Genomic DNA, 22972 nt, shown 5'->3' with positions numbered 1-22972 from the left:
TTCGGGTTCAGGTCCTCCTTCAATACAGTGAAATCATTTCTATGACTGTGCCCCCTATAACCATATACTGATCTTCTTTCCTGCATCTTTCAGGGGCTTGTACATAGCTGTAATATTTTACTACAAAGATAACATGCTAGTAACAAATGAAGATCACATTCCAATTGTAGAAATTGATGATTCTTGCTCCAGTTCAATTATGCAAGATTTCCTCTGGTTTACAAAGGTAAGAGCTTTATCCTTAAATTTCCAAAATCACCCATGTTGTACCAGTGTAAAAATATCACTCCTTGTTTCTCTGTTACTTAACTACCTGTAATTCAAAAACATCATTTTTTCCCCCAGCTCCGTTGTTATTTGACACACATAATTGTGGAGAGAAGCTACTAATGTGGAATAGTCATGTTTTTGTTTCTCAGCTCTTCCTTTCCTCTTTCCAGTTGTCATGCATGTGGGATGACATTAGATGGCTACGGCAGAGTATGTCGATATCAATGTCTTCTTCGACCACCCTGCAAGCTAGACAGAAGATGATGGCAGCAGCTGCCCAGCTTCAGGTTGGTATTGTAACTATAAAATGGTTGCCCGGTATACCATTTTTGCTCTGAAAGGAAATACTCCAAAGAAATACAAAATGAATGCTCACCCATGTAATGTCCCATTTCTCCAGTGCCACTGCTCTGCCAGTCTCTGATGATCTCTGTTTACTTATGTGCAGCTGATCACATGCTGTATCCACACATGACTGCTGAAGCCAATCAATAAAGAGGATGTCTCATCTTGCTAGGATATGCCCCTATTGTCTGAAAGATGCGGGTCCCACCGCTGGGACCCACATATATATTGAGAACGGAACCCTGAAATGGGTGGAGGGCACACTATGCATGCGCAGCCGCCCTCCATTCATTCTCTATGGGGCAACTGAAAATAGCCGAGCACTGGCTCAGCTATTTCTGTCGTGCCCATACAAGTGAATGGGACAGGTGGCCGGTCATGCGTGGTGCGTCCCCATTCACTTCTATGGGGAGAGCCCTTGGTGGTGGCCGGACCTGAGTCCTCCAGCCACCACCTTGCGGGGCACCGTTCCCAATATAGGTGAGGGTCCCAGCGGTGGGGACCACACCTATAAGACAATGGGGGACTAGGGGCTTAGGATATGCCATCAATGTCAGATAGGTGCAGGTTTCACCTCTGGGACCGGCTCCTATCTAGAGAATGCTAGAGACCGCTGTTTAATCATCACTAGGGGAGTTCTGTGAATAGCTGTCACGGCTGTGTCTCGGTCTCTGTGTTGTTTGCTGTGACACATTTGCCGTGCATGCTGGTTGCCTGGGGCAACATGTAGTTTATGCAGCATGTGTGTACACTTCTCCTTTAATGTTTGTTTCCCTTCCCTGTCTGGTGCTTGTGGGGATAACTACCTGGCTGGATGTGGTCACTAGGTGCTTATATTGCCTGTGGTTGGTAGCCTGGGTTTAGTTGTAATCCAGCCTCTGTTGGTGCTGGAGCTATGCTCCTGTCCTGGGTATTCCATCTGCCCAGTTATTGAGAGCCACCTAGTGAGACATATTGATGTCACCTTCCCTTCCTTTCCCTACTCTATGTGTGGTGTGGTATGTATGGGTTGGTGTTGTTTGTCTAGTTGTTGTTCCATGTCTGGTCTGTCTATAATGTGTATAGTCCTGCATGGATGTTAGACATGTTCCCTGTATGTGCCTTCAGTGAGAGGGCTCCTGGATTCCCCGGAGGAGAGAGTCAGTGAGCAGCCCTGCCTGGGACAGCTGGGCATCATGTCCGCTTGGGGGTTCAGGCAGTTACTGGTGAGTTGGTTCCTGTGTTTGTTGTTTTGTACCGAGTCCAGTACGGTGTTCCGGTACCAGTACATTTGCATGGATTCCAGTTCGTTGTGGTGTGGACTGCTCGTGCCCCTTCCAGCAGCCGCGGCAGGTAAGTTACCAAGTATTCCAGTGTTCTTGGGTCAGTGGTTATTCTTGCCACTGGACTCTTTCCTGCCGATCCAGTTTGCTTCTTACTGTCATCTCTCTAGGTGAGCTTGGTGTCTTACTGTTGTGGTGTAATATTCTAGGGGTCAGGTGGACCTGTTCTAAGACATGACAGTAAGTTTTGTTCTTTTGCCGTTGTCGCTGGTAACTAGGCCTTAGTGAGATGCTTGTTCGTTCACCTGGGAAGGAACAGATCGTCCCTAGTCCTGACATTACTTCCAGGGATCGTTAGGGTTAGTATGGCCAGAGGTTCCTGTGTATGAGCCCTCCTACCATCTGAGTTCGCTCATATGGTTAGGAGTCAGGGCTAGGATTAGGGTGGCATTAGGAGGTGACCTTCTACCTGTCCCCAGTGTCCAGGCCTAGTCTTTATTCCCACACCCTATCGGTGTTCGGTGGGGAGTTTCCCCACACCTCACCGTGACAGTATGTCTCACAAAGGCCACTCTGCATGTTCCCGTGTTCTGTATGTGCCTTCGGTGAGAGGGCTCCAGGGTTCCCCAGAGGGGGAATAACTAGTCAGTGAGCTGCTCTGCCTGTGGCCGCCATGCACCCTGTCCGCATGCTGGTCTAGGCAGTTACTGGTATGTTGGATTTCCTTCCTGTTGTTGTGGCAGGTAAGTGCCTAGGATCCCGGTTCCCTTGATCCAGTGGGTATTATTTGCCACTGAGTTCTTGCCTGCCAATCCAGTTTTGTTTTCTCTTTATATGTGCTTGTTATGGGGATTCCTTTCGTGTGGAATGTTCTAGGGGTTAGGTGAACCTGCTCTGGAACATGACAGTTTGTTTTGTCTTCCCCTTTCATTGCATGTAGGCTGGTGGGAGACTCCTGTTTATCCGTATCTTGGAAGAACAGGTCGTCTCACTCCTGTCACTATTCCAGGGATCTTTAGGGTTAGTAGGGCCCAAGTTTACTGTGAATGAGCCCTCCTACCATCTTGGTCCGCTCATACGGATAGGAGTCAGGGCGAGGATTAGGGATGCTTTAGGACAGGCATGCTCAACCTGTGGCCCTCCAGCTGTTGCAAAACTACAACTCCCAGCATGCCTGAACAGCCTACATCTATCAGCCTACAGCAGGGCATAGTGGGAGTTGTAGTTTTACAACAGCTGGAGGGCCGCAGGTTGAGCATGACTGCTTTAGGAGGTTACTTGCTCCCTTTTTTGGATGTCCTGGTCCAGTTTCTATTTCCGTTTACCTTCGGTGTTCGATGGGGAGTTTCCCCCCACTCCCCACCGTAACAATAGCCGAGCAAGCATACCTCAGTTATTTTCGGAAGTCCCATTGCAGTGAATAGAAAGTGCACTGCACAAGCACAACCACTCTATATTCACTGCTATGGGACTGCTGAAAATAGCCAAGCCAGCTCTCAGCTATTGTCGGAGCTCCCATAGTCGTGAACGGAGGGCGGGCACGCATGTGCAGCTGCTCTCTGTTCTCTTTGAGTGTCCCGTTCTGAAGATAAGATCCACATCTATCGGACAGTGATAGCATATTTTAGCGATATGCCATCACTGTCCCAGATAGAAAAGTCTCTTTTATTTCCGTGGTCTCGTCCATATGTATGACACAAGACCAATGGACACACGGGGAAGAAAACAGGAAGGAGCATTCCTTTCTGTTCAGTTCAGTTTTGTCCCCATTGACAATGAATGGGGACAAAACTGAAGCGTTTTTTTTCCGGCATTGAGCCCCTATGACGGAACTCAATACCAGAAAACTTAAACGCTAGTGTGAAAGTACCCTTAGGCAGGTGGTTTCAATGTTCTAGCCAACTAGAGTAGACTTATACTAATTTATAGTAAGTCGCACTGTGTATCCATTTTTATGTTTGTTTTTAGATCTTAGGATCAATTCTTCCTGCTGGGAATGCATTGAGTACTCAGCACACCTTCCCTTTATTTGGTCTCAGTATAATGACTAGAGATGAGCAAAGTTGTTAAATATTTGATTTAACTGCTTCGCCGAATTTTACAAAATAATTTGCTTTGTGACGAATTACTTTATCACGAAGTGCAGTTCTTTGTAAGTAGCCGGCGCCATGACAGGGAACGCCGATTGCGCCACCCACATCAATGAACTCTTCAGATGCCGCATCTGAGATAATATTAAGGCATTTCAGGTGTTGATCAGCTAAAAAAAATATATATATAATTAAATTGTACTTATCTCATCCATTTGAGCACAAAGAGGTCACTGTGGCCATCTTGCTTGAAGATCCAGTGCGAAATCTCATGCGGTGTGTGATGATATCATGCTGGCTGGTGTGGTGACATCATATGATGTCAAACAAGATGGCAGCGGTGGCCTCGTCGCGCTCAAATGGACGAGGTGAGTATGATTTTTTAAAATTTTCACCTCCATTTCAGTGAAAGTTGATTCCACAAAGCTTCGCAGCGAATCAAATTTTCCCTTAAATTCGGATCGAAGTCCACTTTGAATACTTCGATTCACTTAACACTAATAATGATATTCTATAGGGGAGAGGGACGTTACTTCCATCACAGAATTATATGCCAAACTGGTACAGGCAGCAGAGATTTAGTACAAGTAGTTGCAGGGTATTTGCAAATCCTGCACATATCCCTTCTGATTACACTGTTTATGCAATTGTTGGACCTGCAAATTAATAAAAATGTGTGAAGGGGATTATAGAGGATGAGACAATTTAAAAAAAATGAGGTAAGCAATTTGAAAAATAAATAAATTAAACCCATTTAAAGGGTCCATCTTTCCTAGTCCCACAGACTTTGAATAGAGCGGCAGTGTGCGTGCACGACCACTGCCCCATTCAAGCAAGCGACATAGAGTTGGGTGAGGACCCCAGTGGTGACATCCACTATCCTGTGAACAGAGGATAAGTGACGATTCTGGGACCCTGTTAAACATACAATAAATAATATTTCAGAATTAGAACAGCAGTCTTTTTTTTTTTTCTACATGTAATTTTATCAATATACGACATGTCTGAAATTGGAAAAACTTTTTCCTCCTAGAATTTGCTTGGCACTCACAACTTGGGACGGGTATACTACGAGCCCATAAAGGACAGACATGGCAACGTCTTAATAGTCACAATTCGAGAAGTTGAAACTTTGTATTCATTTTTTAATGGTAAATGGATGCAAATTTCTAAGTTGCAAAGCCAGAGGAAATCCCTATCAACTCCCGAGGAACCGACAGCTTTGGACATTCTGCTCATAACAATCCAGGTAATTGACGCTTGCTGTAAAACTCTCTTATCTTTATGTTAGTTAGACCATCAAACTTCTGAAAAATTACATATTCTTTAGTAGTGATGAGCGGCATAGGCAATATTAGAATTTGTGATATTTTGCGAATTTTTAGCTGAACATTCCAAAAAAATTAGCGAATTCGAAAATTCACAATTGCAAAAATCAGCAATATAATATGCACATTCAATTTCATTAACTATAACAAACAATCACACAAAGGCTATATGCCAAAAGTGATAAAAGTCCAGCTCACCTGCATCTGCAGTTTAGACGGTGCACGGATGGGATGAGACCCCAACTGACAAACTTGAAGGAAAAGAAAATCCAGCACCTCGTATCTTTGCTTGACGGTGTTTATTCCACAAACCAAAGTGTAAGCGGTAACGGAACCCTCAAAGTGCAAGCCCCAATGCGGTCTACATGTTTCGAACCAGATGGTTCTTAATCATGACCAGGTCATGATTAAGAACCATCTGGTTCGAAACATGTAGACCGCATTGGGGCTTACACTTTGAGGGTTCCGTTACCGCTTACACTTTGGTTTGTGGAATAAACACCGTCAAGCAAAGATACGAGGTGCTGGATTTTCTTTTCCTTCACGTTTATATGCCAAAAGCTGGGTATGTGCAAGCGAACAATCTATCCATGAGTTACTGCAGGTACAGTCACCATACATTACAATGGCAGCCTTGTGTGCAATGAGACATTGAAGGCCAGCTTCCCCCCCCCCCCTCAGATTGGGATACTATAAGATCATTATAGTTCTCCCACCCATCATCATCTAGGAACAATTATTTTTCTTATTTTCCAACATACTTACAAAGAATACAAAAAATTCTAATCAAGAGTAACAATCTACTACATTAAACCACTTCCTCACTTTCCATATCCCTTCTGCATCAACCTCCCCTTTCCTTTTTTTATCCCACAGATAACACACATATAACTTCCCTAATACCATTCGTACACTATCTCTAATTGTTCATTCTTTCATTTTAAACACATATATATTTCTTACATCCCACAATACTTATTTTATACAAGCCAACAACAACCACAGCACTCTCTCCTTCACCCCATCACTCATACCTAAACCAAACATAAATAATTCGAAGGACAACAAACTGATCCTAGTTAATTCTTTACACAATGGTCCCACTCTTCTAATCAACTCCCTCGCAAACTTACAATTCCAGAATAGATGTACAATACTCTCACTTCCACCACAACCCTCGCTAGGACATACATCACTTATTACTAACTTATTCCTCTGAAACTCTTTTACTGGTAACACCCCAGTCTGCCAAACTACTTCACTCTGTCTATTCGTTAACCCATCCATCCTAACTTTCTTCCATACCTTCTCTATATCAGCACCCTTTACTATATTTATTTCACACTCCATCTCTTTCCACTCTATCATCCTGTATACTAAACTTTTATTATGCAACATTCTCACATCTACTCCACATAATTCATACTTGACCAAAAACTTATACACCCACATATACCATACTGGCACCCCAAACGAAATTGGACATCTCAAATCCCTCACACACCACTTCAACCGTATCAAGTAGGTTCCAAATAAATATCTATCCACAAACTTATGAGCCAACCTATCATATGCTTTTTCATAATCCAAACTTAACAAAAACACCTTCTTCCTCTCCATACAGTCCCACAAACAATCTCTCAACATACACATATTTTCATGAATCCTCCTTCCTGGTATCGCACAACACTGCCTTTCCCCTATCACTCTTTCAATCACTTCTTTCATTCTATTTGCAAACATCTTCGCGTAAATCTTAGAATCACAATTAAGCAACATTATCGGTCGCTAATTCCCTAAATCCTTACAGTCACCTTTTTTCGGAATCAAGGTAATCACCCCCAACAGCATACTATTAGCCATTTTTCTATTCATCCTCATAAAAACTTATACAATGCTACCACATCAGTTCCTACCACATCCCAGAATTCAACCGGAAGACCATCCTCCCCTGGCGTCTTATATGCTGCCATACTACTAACCACCCTCCATATTTCATTATTTGTTATATCCCTCATAGTCCCCACTCTTTCTTCTTCATTCAAGCTCTTATCTATCACACTTAACACATTCCCTTCCAACCTTTCATCCCTCCATTTCTCAGCATACAATTCTACATAAATTTTGCATATCAAATAATTTAAAATCTGAAAGTAAGTCTATTAACCCTTTCCCAGACTCATCAATATAACTCTTATCTAAATCACAATTAAAATGTCCCACAAGAATTACTGGCATTCTCCCAGGGATAAATAATCTCACCTTCTCAAACAAAAGTTTCCGTTTATTCTTATTTATAGGTGCGTGAATATTAATCACACAAAATTTCACATTTGTATATTCAAAAATTGCTAATATACACCTCCCTTCTTCTATTACCATGTACGTGTAACTTACTAAAGGTAAATCTCTCCCTTTAACTAAGAAGCCAACACCATCATTTTTATTTAACACACTCCCAGACTACACAGATTTTCCATACATCCACTCTTCTTCTCTTACTACTTCACACAGACCACATTCCTGCAAACAAAAAATGGCAGCATCTTCTTGTGCTAGAAATTCGAGAATCGCCGCTCTTCTAATCTTACTTTTAAATACTCTTACATTCTGTAAGCAGATCTTGAAATCCATATATATTTTTTTCTTTTTCTATGAAAAAAAAAACCTAAAAAAAAGATTACTGGTCCACTGGTATAACCCCCTTTTTTTTACACTCTTACTCTTCCTTACGACTGAAGAGCTGTCTTCTTCTTCTTCTTCTTCTTCTTCTTCTTCTTCTTCTGTGTTGGACTCCCCACCACCCTCCCTTTGACTCTTTCCAGACTGCCCTCCTCCAGACGCCTCTCCAGACATAAATTCTTCAATATTTATTGTTTCAGACGCACTTGGAAGATCATCTATAACTTCCTCCAAGCTTCTTAAAGGAAGTGCTTTAGGGAGGGTTGAACAATCAAGTCTTGTAGCAAGGCGCAACACAGTCCCTTCTCTTATTTCCCTCCTCACACCCTCACTCGCCACAGCAGCATAGGTTAGCCTTTTCTTTTCCCGCTCCTCTTGAACTATCTGCTGCTGCCTCATGTTGTTGTCTCTTTGTGCTTCAGCACTTGGACAATTCCTATACATGTGATCTGTTTTCCCACATATATCACATGCTTTAGGAGTTAGGCACTCCCCACCAGTCCCTCCTGCTTGCAGTTCCTACAACATACACCTTTCTGACAACTCTCCTAAGTGTGCCCCAAAAATGGCATTTTCTGCAATATGACGGCTGCCCAGGGTACATTAAATAACCTCTATTCCCCGCCACCGAAAAATTAGCCGGCGGGTGACTAAAACCTTCCACATGCTGTAGGTCCTTTTTCAATTTAGCTTTGAAATGGTATTTACAATTAAAGATACCGAGATGATTCTTCTGAGGCACAGGAAACCCACATATTCAAAATATTTCAGAAAAAAAGTCCATAAACAAACAAACAACTGAGTTATCTTCACTCCCATTAATTCAGGATCTTCTGAATTGTTTCTGAACCATTCATATGCCTCGAAACAAAGGTTCTCATTAAGAAAAGTTACATCGTACACACCTGTTTTAGGGAAGTTTTGGACACTATAAATTAGATGTCTCGCAGTTCCAGACTTATTTTCCACGAGCTCGATCACAATAAATTCCAAAGTGTTCTTTCTTGTATCCTTCGGGTCCACTTCCAGCCATCTTTAGGAACTGTCATCCAAAGCCACAGAGAATAAAAAAAACGTCTCCTTTAAGAAAGAAATCCAAACCAGCTCAAACCTCGCACCCTCCGACCACTTCTGGGCATGCCTTGATCATAATCAGAAGATCGAGATGGAGGAACCCAAGACTCATCTGACTGAGAGCTAGGAAACCTCAAGGTTGTTTGATTTGAGTTGGATGGCTTGGGGGACCTGCGCACCTACATCATTATCATTAGGGTGACAAAAATTGTAAACATTTTTTTGGATGCCAGCTACCTCTTCTCTCACTGCTTAGGGGGGCTGCATAAAAATGTTCTGTTTTCTATTTGTCCTAACATTTATTTTTAATAACCTTTCTATACTGTTTTGTCATGAAAACTCATTTACATAAACATGGGCATATGGGAAAGACACGTAAATTAGCAGAATCTGCCTTATTTTTCAGCTGAAACACTATTTGCTTGTGTAGCAGAGTAATAGTATAATCCACGGTGCCTCCGCTGGTAGTCCTATTCAGCATACAAGATATTGGTAGCATAAGTATAATCCCTTTGTCCCAAGAACTGGCCGATACACAGTCTGGGAGTCAACAACCCTTTTATTGAAATGTAAATGTTTATATACAAGTCCCCATGCACAGGGTTTCCATAATGGCATTCCAGGAGTTTCCACATGCAAGGGGGAGGGGGATATGTGTGGCATACACATCTGTTCCTGAAACTAGCATAGGAATGCCCTCAGTCTTGTACAGTGTAGAATTGACACATGAACCCAGTCGTTGATATACTGAAGTGGCTAGATTTGCCACAATGCTCCCCCAGAACCACAAGCCGACATACACAGTCTGATCCCAACGGATCGGCTTGGGGATGTCCGGAGGAGTACCCACAGATCACTTTTCAAGTTAAGTTTGTCTGGTTAGCCCGTCGGCATTGCCATTTTGTTTTCCAGGGCGGTAGTGGATAGAAAAGTCAAAAGGCTGCAGCGCCAAGCTCCAGCTCAGCAGCCTGGCATTGTCTCCTGATACCCTGTTTAGCCACACCAATGGGTTGTGATCTGTGAGTAAGGAAAAGGATTGCGCATACAAGTAGGGCTGCAGCTTTTTAAGGGCCCACACCAGGGCCAGACATTCTTTTTCAATGGCGGCGTAGCTTACTTCTCTGGGTGGGAGTTTTCTTTTTAGGTAAGCTACTGGGTGCTCGCCGCCATCTACTCCGACTTGGCTCAGCACTGCTCCCAATCCAAACATAGAAGCGTCTGTATGGACAAGGAATTGTTTAGTGGGATCAGGAGGGGTGAGAACAGGTGCATTGATCAGGGCGGTTTTCAGTTGCTGGAATGCCTGTTCACACTCTGGGGTCCAGACTACTAGCTTAGGGAGGTTTTTACCGGTCAAATCCGTGAGGGGCTTGGCTAGGGTGCTGTAATTGGGCACAAATTTCCGGTAGTACCCAGCGGTACCCAGGAAGACTAGGACTTGGGTCTTAGTACGGGGGGTTGGCCACTTGGCTACGGCTTCTATCTTGGCGGTCTCAGGTTTCTGTTGGCCGCTCCCTACTCGGTGGCCTAAATATTGGACTTCAGCTATCCTTATATAGCATTTACTGGGTTTAAGGGTTAACCCTGCCTCCCTAATCCGGTCTAGTACGGCTCCTATGTGGATCAGGTGTTCGGCCCAGTAGTCATCTAAATAGGTGCAAGCGTACTCCTGGCACCCGTCCAATAACCGATCCACCATTCTTTGAAAAGTAGCCAGGGCGTTTTTCATCCCGAATGGCATGACCTTAAACTGGTACAGGCCAAACGGGGTGACAAACGCCGACTTGTGGATGGCTTCCTCGGCTAAGGGAATCTGCCATTACCCCTTACAAAGATCTATTGTAGTGAGGTACTGGCCTCTGGCCATGGTATCCAGGAGCTCGTCTATTCGGGGCATAGGATAGGCATCAGATACGGTTTTGTCATTGAGCCTCCTGTAGTCTACGCAGAAGCGGGTTGTCCCATCCCGCTTCGGCACTAGCACTACTGGGGAGGCCCAGGGGCTGTCGAGTGTTCTATAACACCTAACTGTAACATTTCCTCAATCTCCTTGCGCATGTTCTCCTTTACGGACTCAGGTATGCGGTACGGGGGTTTTCGTAGCGGGGTTTGTCCGGGGGTCTCTACCCTATGGGTAGCTAGGGGTGTGTACCTGGGGCGATCAGAGAACGTGGCCCCTTTACCCTGAATTAACCTTTGTGCTTGTGCTCATTCCTGGGGGCTCAGGTGCTCCCCCAACTGTACTTCTCCCAGGCCCTCGTTCTGGTCTCCTCTCTCTAGGAGGTCTGGGAGGGGTAAATTATCAAAGTCCTCTGCGGCAGAGGCACAGATGGCGGCTACATTTTCCACGCGCTCGTAGTAGGGCTTCAGCATATTTACGTGGAGCATGCCTCTGCCACCCGCCCCAGCGCAGGGGCCGATCACATAGGTGGTATCACAGATCTGTTCTACCACCTTGTATGGGCCATGCCAGGAGGCCTGCAGCTTGTCATTGTGGACTGGCCTCAGGATTAGCACATTCTGCCCTATCTGAAAGCTGTGGTCTCTGGCCCCCTTGTCATACCAACGACAAATTAAATGCGTGGTGGGTAGTTGTAATTAGAAAGTGTATCACAGGAGGTAGTTGGCTCCTGTGATACCCCTTGTCATACCATCCGCCCCTTGAAGAATTGTTCTAGGAGGATTAGTTGTAGTAGGTCCTCCAGGCTAGTGGCTTGGGTCGCTTGTATCCACCCCATGGCAGCTCGGTGTAAGCGGTGAGCCCATTCTGCATGAGAATCCTTTTTCTGCTTTTTAAGTTCCCGGAATTTACATCTCCATGCCTCGAGGGGTAATGGCATAACGTGCTAGAATGGCCTGTTTCACCTCCTGGTAGTCTCTGCTGTTCTCATCCGGAACTGCGCGGTACGCCTCTGCTGCGCAACCAGATAATCTACCCGCAAGCAGGGGTACCTGGTCTGCGGGGCTGATATCATGCAGCTGGCACAATCTTTAAAGTCCTGTAAATATCCATCGATGTCGTCCTCTGTATCAGCATAATTTTTAAATGCTTGATAAGGAATCTTAATTTTTCCCTGGGTGATGCTGGATGGTGCTGTGACCCCTCTCTGGATCTCCGGCCTGTTTGTAGCTGCCTGGCCATGATATACTCCTGTACATCTGCCATTAATCTTTCCAATGTCTTTGTGGGTGGTGTTTCTAGGTAAAACTCTAATCTTGATCTGAGTTCTTTTTGGAACTCTGTTTCTTCCCTCTGTGGTGGAGGTGCCGTATTATTTGCTCAATCTCCCTCCATGAGTTCGGCAATAAGGGTAGCTTTTGTATTGTTGCTGGCTATTTTACCCCTTGCTTCCAACAGTTCTTTTAGTGTAGCTCGTTTTAGTGTAGCATAGTTCGTCTCCATTCACTGTCTGTTCATATATCCGAACATATTCCTGAACTCCGGTTTATATACGAATGGCTGTTTCAACGAACTGCTGTTTTGCTGTGAGGTTTGAATCCTGTTGCTTGCCACCAATTGTAGCAGGGTAATAGTATAATCCACGGTGCCACCGCTGGTAGTCCTATCCAGCATACAAGATATGGGTAGCATCAGGGCCGGTACAAGGCAGGGGCCGAAGGAGCGGGTGCCCTGGGCGCTACCATTTGCGGACAGGAGGGGGGCGCAGGTGAAGTGCCAGCCACGGCCCCCCCTACATCATGCTGTGCCCCCCCATGTGCCCCCCCAACTAAAATGACCCCCCCCCCCCCAAGTGAGCAGCCGCCGCCGGGCACAGGGAGATGAGCGCTTCCATTGCGCTCATCTCCATTGTAAACTGTCTGTGCCAGCGGAGGTGCAGGGGAGGGAGAGGCGTGTCCCTTCCCTTTCCTCTGATAGGCTGCAGGCAGGCACCGAAGTGGAGGAGAGGCCCCGCCCCCTAATTACTCCTGTTTACCTTTCTAAAGCTAAAGGACCTTTGATGATGTCATCACAGGTCCTGTAAGGGAACTGCACAGTGTAAAGTGTAGTTCCCAGGTTAGAACAGTGCATCTGCCAGGACCTGTGATGACATCATCTTCAACATCACAGGTCCTGCAGAATCTAGCAAAGGAACTGCACCAAAAATGGTGTAGTTCCTAGGTTTCAAAGGTACATCTGCCAGGACCTGTGATGACATCATCACAGGTCCTTCAACCCCTAACAGCAAGTATTAAAAGTTCACAAGCAGCTCTGTATTGATCCATACAGACTGGAATGGAGAGGTAAGAGGAGGTCCTCCACTTTTCATCATTTACCCCCCCCCCCCCCCATGCCCTGTTTTTACTCATTGCTCACTCATGTATACTACTTCAGACAATTACCACTACCTCATGTACCTCACAGTGACTATAATGCATAACTGACCACATATTTCTATAAACACTGCATCTACAGTATTATACCTTCTATGTGTCACATCAATACACTGCTCTGTATATATATATATATATATATATATATATATATACACACACACACATACATGCACACACACTGCATATATTACACAGTATTATACATGCAATATGTACAGATATATAGTATATACCGCAGTGCACTGATATGTGAGGTATGAGGTATAATAGATGCTGTGTGTACAGATATCAGTACACTTCTGTATATACTATATATGTGAGGTACGAGGTATAATAGATGCAGTGTGTACAGATATATAGTATATACAGCAGTGTACTGATATGTGAGGTACGAGGTGTCAATACACTGCTGTATTTACTATATACCTGTACACACTGCATCTATTATACCTCGTACCTCACATATTACACTACTGTATATACTGTATACACTGCATATATTATACCCCGTACCTCACATATCAGTACACTGCTGTATATACTATATACCTGTACACACTGCATCTATTATACCCTGTACCTCACATATCAGAACACTAGGGAATATACTATATACCTGTACACACTGCATCTATTATACCGCGTACCTCACATAACTGTACACTGCTGTATATAATATACATCTGCATCTATTATACCTCTTTTGTGTGCCAGGGCTGTTTTGTAATCCCATTCCGGCCCTGATGGCATAAATTATAAAACGCAGCAGCAAGAATAGTTCATGGAACAAAGGGAGGGGCTATAAAAGGGGAATGGGGGCCCAATTTAGATTCCTGCTATGGGGCCCAGTGATTTTTATGTACGCCCCTGGCTGCAGGCACTAGGCCGGCAGCCTATCAGAGGCCGGCGCAATGACGTCATCGTGCCGCCTGAGCCTTACATTACAGCGTGGGACACAGGAAGAGGCTGCATCGCATCGCTGACACTTAGGTAAGTATAAGTGTTTTTTTTTTGTTTTTTTTTACAATAGTGTTACTGGCACATTGGGGGGGCTTATTACAAAACTGGCACATGATGATGGGGGGGACTTTATACTGGCACATGATGATGGGGGGGAACTTTATAGTGTCTGTGACTTTCAAAGTCCCACAGTCCTTTGTTCTATTGCTTTAAGTATATTCTTGTTTTGAAACAACATTGATTCTTTCTTAAAAACGGGGGGGGGGGGGAGGGGGGGGGCGCAGTTTGCCATCTTCGCCCTGGGCACCAAATGGCCTTGTCCCAGCCCTGGGTAGCATAAGTATAATCCCTTTGTCCCAAGAACTGTCCAACACACAGTCTGGGAGTCAACAACCCTTTTATTGAAATGTAAACGTTTATATACAAGTCCCCATGCACGGAGTTTCCATAATGGAATTCAAGGAGTTTCCACATGCAAGGGGGGAGGGGGGTGTGTGGCATACACATCTGTTACTGAAACTAGCATAGAAATGCCCTCAGTCTTGTACAGTGTAAAATTGACACATGAACCCAGTCTTTGATATACTGAAGTGGCTAGATTAGATTTGCCACAGCATGTCTTTCCCATATGCCCATGTTTATGCAAATGAGTTTACATGACAAAACAGTAAGGAAAGGTTATTGAATATAAACGTTAGGACAATTAGAAAACTGACATTTTTTATGCAGCCCTCCTAAGCAATGAGAGAAGAGTTAGCTGGCATCCCCCAAAAATTTTATTGTCACCCTAATGATAATGATGTAGGTGTGCAGGTCCCCCAAGCCATTCAACTCAAATCAAGCAACTTTGAGGCTGGCTGGCTCTCAGTCAGTTGAGAGCTGGTCTTGAATGTCTCATTGTACACAAGGCTGCCATTGTAAGGTATGTTGACTCCCTGTCTCATGGATAAATTGTTGGCTTGCACATACTTGGCTTTTGGAATACAGCCTTTGTGTGATTGTCTTTTCTTTTACATGTTGTCTATTGTGTGTTATAGGTAATGATTTATTTTAAAAATAATATAACATCTGTAAAAATAAATTATTAATGATAGGTAGAATTATTTTTATAATAAAAGTTAATTAATGATAGGTTAAATAATAACTATAAAAAAAAAGGTATGGATGATAGATAGCATAATAAGGGTAAAGAGAAGCTATATATAATAAGTGAAAAAATATTATAGCTTTATCCAGTGATAAAAAAAATCTAGAATATTTGCGATTACAAAGATATAGCACTATATTCTACAATTTCGTGAATTCTCAAAGTGCTGATATTCGCGATAAAAATTTGTGATTAGAATATTCTTGCTCAACACTATTCTTTAGCCTGCTCTTACCATATCCAAGATTTTGAATTCTAAACTTACCCCATTGGGGCACAGAAGGTTCAGTAATTAGAAGTTAAAATGAAAGTTTTAAGAAGCTTTTTGAGCAATTCCATTCCAGTGAGATTTCTAGACAATGAGGTTCTAGGTTCATAGACTATACCGGTACCAAAAGACATAGATTTTTTTCAACAATCCTCAAAAAATGAATTCTAGACATGACATCCGCTTACATTAAACAAATGCCTGTCATTTCTGTTTTCAACGAAACCCACACAAAAAACTCTGACATCTTTTCTTTGGTCGTCTTTCAAGCTGATGTAATGCTGATGACTTCTATAATTACGAGCTGTAATGTGTGAGCATTGCAGTCTGCAGATATCGATGATGGAGAAATCTCAGACTCCGTGTTCTATGTACTCTGTACAGAGTATTAGCACTTTCCCTTTACACTTGAGTAGATCTAAATTATCAATCACAGAGAATAAACCAAGTTGTGATTTATATCATACAGGAAAATGGTAAAACCTTCAACAACAAAAAAAACTCATCAACCGAGACTTATTTGTGCATAGTCTTTTCTATAGAGATGTATTCTGTTGGTTATGTTCATAATAGTTATTTTTATTAGCTCTTAAAGAGCCTCTGTTAGCATGATCAACCCCATTAAACCAGTCATATTGTCTGGTAGGGTTGTGTTGATCATGCTGAATAAAACAATATATTTATTTTCTCTATAGGGTTAATAGCTACTAAGATATATTAATTTCTACATTCCCATCTCCAGACAGAGCCCCCAAAGTCAACAGAAAGCAGCAGCACATATATGGCCACCCTCCGTTCGCAGCTATGGAACTTAGGAAAATAGCCGAGCATCGACTCAGCTACTTCTGGTAATCCCATAGCGGTGAATGGCAACACTTGCATGGTGGACTCTCAATTCACCTCTATGAGACTTCCGAAAAAAGCCAAATATGCTTGCTTGGTTATTTTCAGAATTCTAATAGCGATGAATTGAGAGCATTTGTGCATATGCAATCTGCTCTCCTTCACTAAGCAGACCAGGTTCTAGAGATAGTAGTGGATGTTTGAGGTAGAACCTGAACCTATCTGACAATGTCATATCCAGGGGAAGACTGGGAACTTAAAGTGACCCTGGGAAAAAAAACTAAAAGTGGCCCCATTTTGTAGGCAGGTTCAAAGGTGGGGCAACACAAGTAGGTGGGGTCAACAATACCATGGTGCAAAATATCATCTCAGAATAACCAAATAACACAATGTAGCACAATATGCTGCCCCAAAAGCTGGCCTTCTGTGGTGGCCATCAATAGCTACCATCTTCTGTCCTCCTCCTCCAGTTGTCTATGAAGCAGGGAGTTTAGGATGTGAGGAGTGGGCCACAGCAGTTGAATTCAGGAGGACATGTGCAGCCGCTGGCTGGGTACATGAGTTCATGATTCCCACAGCATTAATTATTGTTGAGAGCTCATTATGTACACGGTCAGTGGCAGAGAAGAGGACTTGGGTGGGGCATCGGCCCACAGCTAAATTTCCCTGTAGGGTCTATGGCCAATCCGCCCCTGGTCCTAGCAATATGCCATCAATGTCCCAGATGGGCCAATCCCTTTAAGATTAGGAGTTAGTCTCTAAATTGGAGTTTAAGGTGCGCATACCCAAAAGAAAGCTGTCAACTCGTCCTTCCAACTCAATCATAAAAATTCATGCTTGACTCAAGTGTGCAAGAGAGAGGGGCCACGTTACTGCCATGCAGCTGTGGTGGGTATATCACATGGGAAACATAATCAAACATGTTGTAATCTGACATGTCTAATCCTCCTTTTCCTCAATGCCTTCCGTCGAGGGCGGGTCAGTAGGATTCTGTACAAATTAGATATATAGCTTATACATAATATTACCATTTTGTTATCACAAACAATTATCAATTTAATGTCATGAAGATCTAGATAGAATAGTCTACATCTGTCTAATGGAGGGTCGGTAATCTATACTTCATGAGTATTACATTTATAATTTAGTCTAGCACAGTGATTTTCAACTGAAATCCTCAAATGCCCCTAGCAAGTCTGGACTGTAGTTGAGAAACACGGGTCTTGTACAGGACACCAGATGCATTATTTCGTCCTTAGGAAATATTGAACTATCAGAAGCAAAGCCAACAGCGCCTTTCCCCTGGGCTATACCTCGGCTACCTGAAACTCTGCAGCTCCGTAGATCAAATCAAGGTTCTTGTTTCTCAGAAACCTCCCAATATGTTATGCCACGTGAAGATAAGGGACAACAGAAATATTTCCAAGTAAGTCTTACTCCTAACTTTTTTGTCTTCATAATTGTGAGAAAAATATATGTTTCGTTGGTTTCAAAATCAACTTCCACGATAATGAGATTTCCAAGGTTCCACAGGAGGATGGCAAATGAACCACTAGCGATCGGCTGTTATCTTCTAGGTCTGGTACTACACAGCTCTGAGTAGAGGATAGATCTAGTAACCGCAGAAGTGCAGGGTTGCACCACCAATGAGGCGAGGTGAGGCGATTGCCTCAGGCAGCACCAGGTAGGGGGAAGAGGGGGGCAGCAGAAGGGGGATTTTCTGTTTCTGCAGTATAGTATTGGGGAGCACAGTGGGACCAGTATGTGGCGCTGTATTACCCTATACGTTTTAGCTCTTGTGGGGTTTCACTCTGGTAGATAGGGTAAGCGAACGCAATACAGAGGCAAAATAGAAGTTCTTAACTCAAAACTTCAGTGTTTATTCACACCTGAGGCAATTGCACAAAACAGAACATAACTTTGCAGTCTTGGTGTTAATTCACATACAATGGAGAGTTCATATAACACTAATCACCTTGCTGGCAGTTCTACCTCCAGTAGTCCACAGCAGGCTTCAGGAGGCCTGTTTCCCCAGCATGCGGCTCTCAGCCCTCCAACAAGGCACAGAGCCTCAGATGCCAAAAACAGAGACATCTCTGCTGAGCCCAGCTGCCTATTTAAGGACAGCCAGGTGCTGCCAAAACCCGGACCGGCATTTGACCTCACCTGGCTGGAAACCAGCCCAGCCACACATGGCTGGGAGGAAAATACCTGCCTTGCCAGACACAACCCCTCACTGTGTCACACTCTGTATGTAATGTTTTCCAAGTATGTCTTTAAGAGTAGGACTGGAGGGAAGGGGTTAAGATTTTTTTTTGCCTCAGGCAGCAGAAAGGCTAGGTGCACCCCTGCAGAGGTGCTCCTATTGAAGTGAACGGAAGCTGCACTGCACAATGGATTGAACTGCATAGTTACAGTGCCCAATCTACAAAGTAAAAGCTGATTTGCAGGGGTGCAAGGTGTCTGAACCCCACCGATCTGATATTGATGGCCTGTCCTAAAGATAGCCCATCAGTATAAAAATTCTGTACAACCTTTAAAGTCAAAAGCCCATATTAGTTGAATGTCTGATCTTAGGTACTGTGAGGATCTTGAAACACAGTAGACTTACACCTCATGATTGGCAGACTGCGCCATATTGCTTCCAAATGTATCAAGTCCCCTGGTGGATACCCAGTGGCCCTTCATATGCACACTATAAAGAAGGAAATAATAAGCATATTCTTATTATGGTCTTTTCCACTATCTTAAACATTTTCTGGTGCTCTGAATTAACTTTTCTGGTGGATCTGAATAAATATTTGTGTGTGTTGGGGGGGGGGGGGGGTATTGGTTCTCATTAAAGAGATCCAGATGGTATATGGAGCCTTGCATGCAGTGCTTCATATAAAATAAATATGGGAAGTAGCTCTTCTCTGGAAGAAGATTTACTAATTAAATTGAGCTACAATTCTGGCTCACATGCTCTGCGCCTCATTTACTGTTTTAGACACTTTTTGCACTTCAGTAGACAAGGGGCAGAGCCAGATTAAGCCTGGTGGAGGGCCCCTGCAAATAAAATTTTTAACAGAGCTGGGGTGAATGAGGTTAACTCTAAGCTGCATGCCTGTCTGCATGCATAGTCTAGTGTTAACACTGCGGTCAGTCCATAGTCTAGTATAAATGCTGAGGTCAGTCAGTACGTAGTCTAGTGTAAATGCTGTAGTCAGTCAGTGCATAGTCTAGTGTAAATGCTGCAGTCAGTCAGTACGTAGTCTAGTGTAAACACTGCGGTCAGTCCATAGTCTAGTGTAAATGCTGAAGTCAGTCAGTACATAGTCTAGTGTAAATGCTGAGGTCAGTCAGTACATAGTCTAGTGTAAACACTGCGGTCAGTCAATAGTCTTGTGTAAATGCTGAGGTCAGTCAGTACATAGTCTAGTGTAAACACTACGGTCAGTCCATAGTCTAGTGTAAATGCTGAGGTCAGTCAGTACATAGTCTAGTGTAAATGCTGAGGTCAGTCAGTACATAGTCTAGTGTAAATGCTGAGGTCAGTCAGTACATAGTCTAGTGTAAACACTGCGGTCAGTCCATAGTCTTGTGTAAATGCTGAGGTCAGTCAGTACATAGTCTAGTGTAAATGCTGAGGTCAGTCAGTACATAGTCTAGTGTAAATGCTGTGGTCAGTCAGTACATAGTCTAGTGTAAATGCTGAGGTCAGTCAGTACATAGTCTAGTGTAAACACTGCGGTCAATCCATAGTCTAGTGTAAATGCTGAGGTCAGTCAGTACGTAGTCTAATGTAAATGCTGCAGTCAGTCAGTACATAGTCTAGTGTAAATGCTGAGGTCAGTCAGTACATACTCTAGTGTAAATGCTGAGGTCAGTCAGTACATAGTCTAGTGTAAACACTGCGGTCAGTCCATAGTCTTGTGTAAATGCTGAGGTCAGTCAGTACATAGTCTAGTGTAAATGCTGAGGTCAGTCAGTACATAGTCTAGTGTAAATGCTGTGGTCAGTCAGTACATAGTCTAGTGTAAATGCTGAGGTCAGTCAGTACATAGTCTAGTGTAAACACTGCGGTCAGTCCATAGTCTAGTGTAAATGCTGAGGTCAGTCAGTACGTAGTCTAATGTAAATGCTGCAGTCAGTCAGTACATAGTCTAGTGTAAATGCTGAGGTCAGTCAGTACATAGTCTAGTGTAAACACTGCGGTCAGTCCATAGTCTTGTGTAAATGCTGAGGTCAGTCAGTACATAGTCTAGTGTAAACACTGCGGTCAGTCCATAGTCTAGAGTAAATGCTGAGGTCAGTCAGTACATACACTAGTGTAAATGCTGAGGTCAGTCAGTACATAGTCTAGTGTAAACACTGCGGTCAGTCCATAGTCTTGTGTAAATGCTGAGGTCAGTCAGTACTTAGTCTAGTGTAAATGCTGAGGTCAGTCAGTACATAGTCTAGTGTAAATGCTGTGGTCAGTCAGTACATAGTCTAGTGTAAACACTGCGGTCAGTCCATAGTCTAGTATAAATGCTGAGGTCAGTCCATTGTCTAGTATAAATGCTGAGGTCAGTCCATAGTCTAGTATAAATACTGTGGTCAGTCAGTACATAGTCTAGTGTAAATGCTGCAGTCAGTCAGTACATAGTCTAGTGTAAACACTGCGGTCAGTCCATAGTCTAGTGTAAATGCTGCAGTCAGTCAGTACATAGTCTAGTGTAAACACTGCGGTCAGTCCATAGTCTAGTGTAAATGCTGCGGTCAGTCAATAGTCTAGTATAAATGCTGAGGTCAGTCAGTACATAGTCTAGTGTAAATACTGCGGTCAGTCCATAGTCTAGTATAAATGCTGAGGTCAGTCCATAATATAGTATAAATACTGAGTTCAGTCAGTACATAGTCTAGTGTAAATGCTGCAGTCAGTCAGTACATAGTCTAGTGTAAACACTACGGTCAGTCCACAGTCTAGTATAAATTCTGAGGTCAGTCAGTACATAGTCTAGTGTAAATGCTGCAGTCAGTCAGTACATAGTCTAGTGTAAACACTGCGGTCAGTCCATAGTGTAGTATAAATGCTGAGGTCAGTCCATAGTCTAGTGTAAACACTGCGGTCAGTCCATAGTCTAGTATAAATGCTGAGATCAGTCAGTACGTAGTCTAGTGTAAATGCGTCAGTCGGTCAGTACATAGTCTAGTTTAAACACTGCGGCCAGTCCATAGCCTACTATAAATGCTGAGGTCAGTCCATAGTCTAGTGTAAACACTGCGGTCAGTCCATAGTCTAGTATAAATGCTGAGATCAGTCAGTACGTAGTCTAGTGTAAATGCGTCAGTCGGTCAGTACATAGTCTAGTTTAAACACTGCGGTCAGTCCATAGCCTACTATAAATGCTGAGGTCAGTCCATAGTCTAGTGTAAACACTGCGGTCAGTCCATAGTCTAGTATAAATGCTGAGATCAGTCAGTACATAGTCTAGTGTAAACACTGCGGTCAGTCCATAGTCTAGTATAAATGCTGAGATCAGTCAGTACGTAGTCTAGTGTAAATGCGTCAGTCAGTCAGTACATAGTCTAGTGTAAACACTGCGGCCAGTCCATAGTCTAGTATAAATCCTGCGGTCAGTCCATAGTCTACTATAAATGCTGAGGTTAGTCCATAGTCTAGTGTAAACACTGCGGTCAGTCCATAGTCTAGTATAAATACTGAGATCAGTCAGTACATAGTCTAGTGTAAATGCTGCGGTCAGTCAGTACATAGTCGACTCTAGTGTAAATGCTGCAGTCAGTCAGTACATAGTCTAGTGTAAATGCTGCAGTCAGTCAGTACATAGTCTAGTGTAAATGCTGCGGTCAGACCGTAGTCTAGTGTAAATGCTGAGGTCAGTCTACACATAGTCTAGTATAAATGCTGAGGTCAGTCAGTCCAAAGTCTAGTGTAAATGCTGAGGTCAGTCAGTGCATAGTCTAGTATGTATGCTGCGGTCAGTTAGTACATATGCTGCAGTCAGTCATTGCATAGTCCAGTGTAAATGCTGCGGTCAGTCAGTCCATATTCTAGTGTAAACGCTGCAGTCAGATATTGCATAGTCTAATGTAAACACTGCAGTCAGTCACTCAATAGTCTGGTGTAAATGTTGTGGTCATTCAGGATTTTGTGTGGGTAGGAGGGCACTATGTACCAGGGCTCTGTGGTGGATTTAGAGGCAGGGGATTTGAAAGTGGCACAGGTCATAAGGGCAGTGGAGTGGAGATCATAGGGGCTGACATTATTTGTCGACATCTCCGTGGGAAAAGGGTAGACATGAAGTAGCCATGCTGTGTGAGAGGTGCTGGGAGGACACAGAGGGTCCTGACTATGGTGAAAGGAAAAAGAAGGAACAGAAAGG

At 43.5% G+C, this 22972-nt stretch overlaps 1 protein-coding gene across 1 annotated transcript in view; it reads left to right on the top strand.

Moving 5' to 3' along the window:
* Window positions 1–22972, top strand: part of ANKFN1 (ankyrin repeat and fibronectin type III domain containing 1) — a 492277-nt gene that overhangs the window by 300936 nt on the left and 168369 nt on the right. The window contains 4 exon segments of the mRNA XM_040436007.1: window positions 94–226; window positions 441–557; window positions 5001–5216; window positions 17864–18030. Coding sequence (XP_040291941.1) covers window positions 94–226; window positions 441–557; window positions 5001–5216; window positions 17864–18030 — 633 coding nt within the window.

This window comes from Bufo bufo, chromosome 6 (genome assembly GCF_905171765.1).
Source record: "Bufo bufo chromosome 6, aBufBuf1.1, whole genome shotgun sequence".
In the NCBI taxonomy this organism is placed as follows: domain Eukaryota; kingdom Metazoa; phylum Chordata; class Amphibia; order Anura; family Bufonidae; genus Bufo; species Bufo bufo.
Note: the sequence above shows the minus strand (reverse complement) of the source record. Positions and strands in the feature narration are given on the sequence as shown.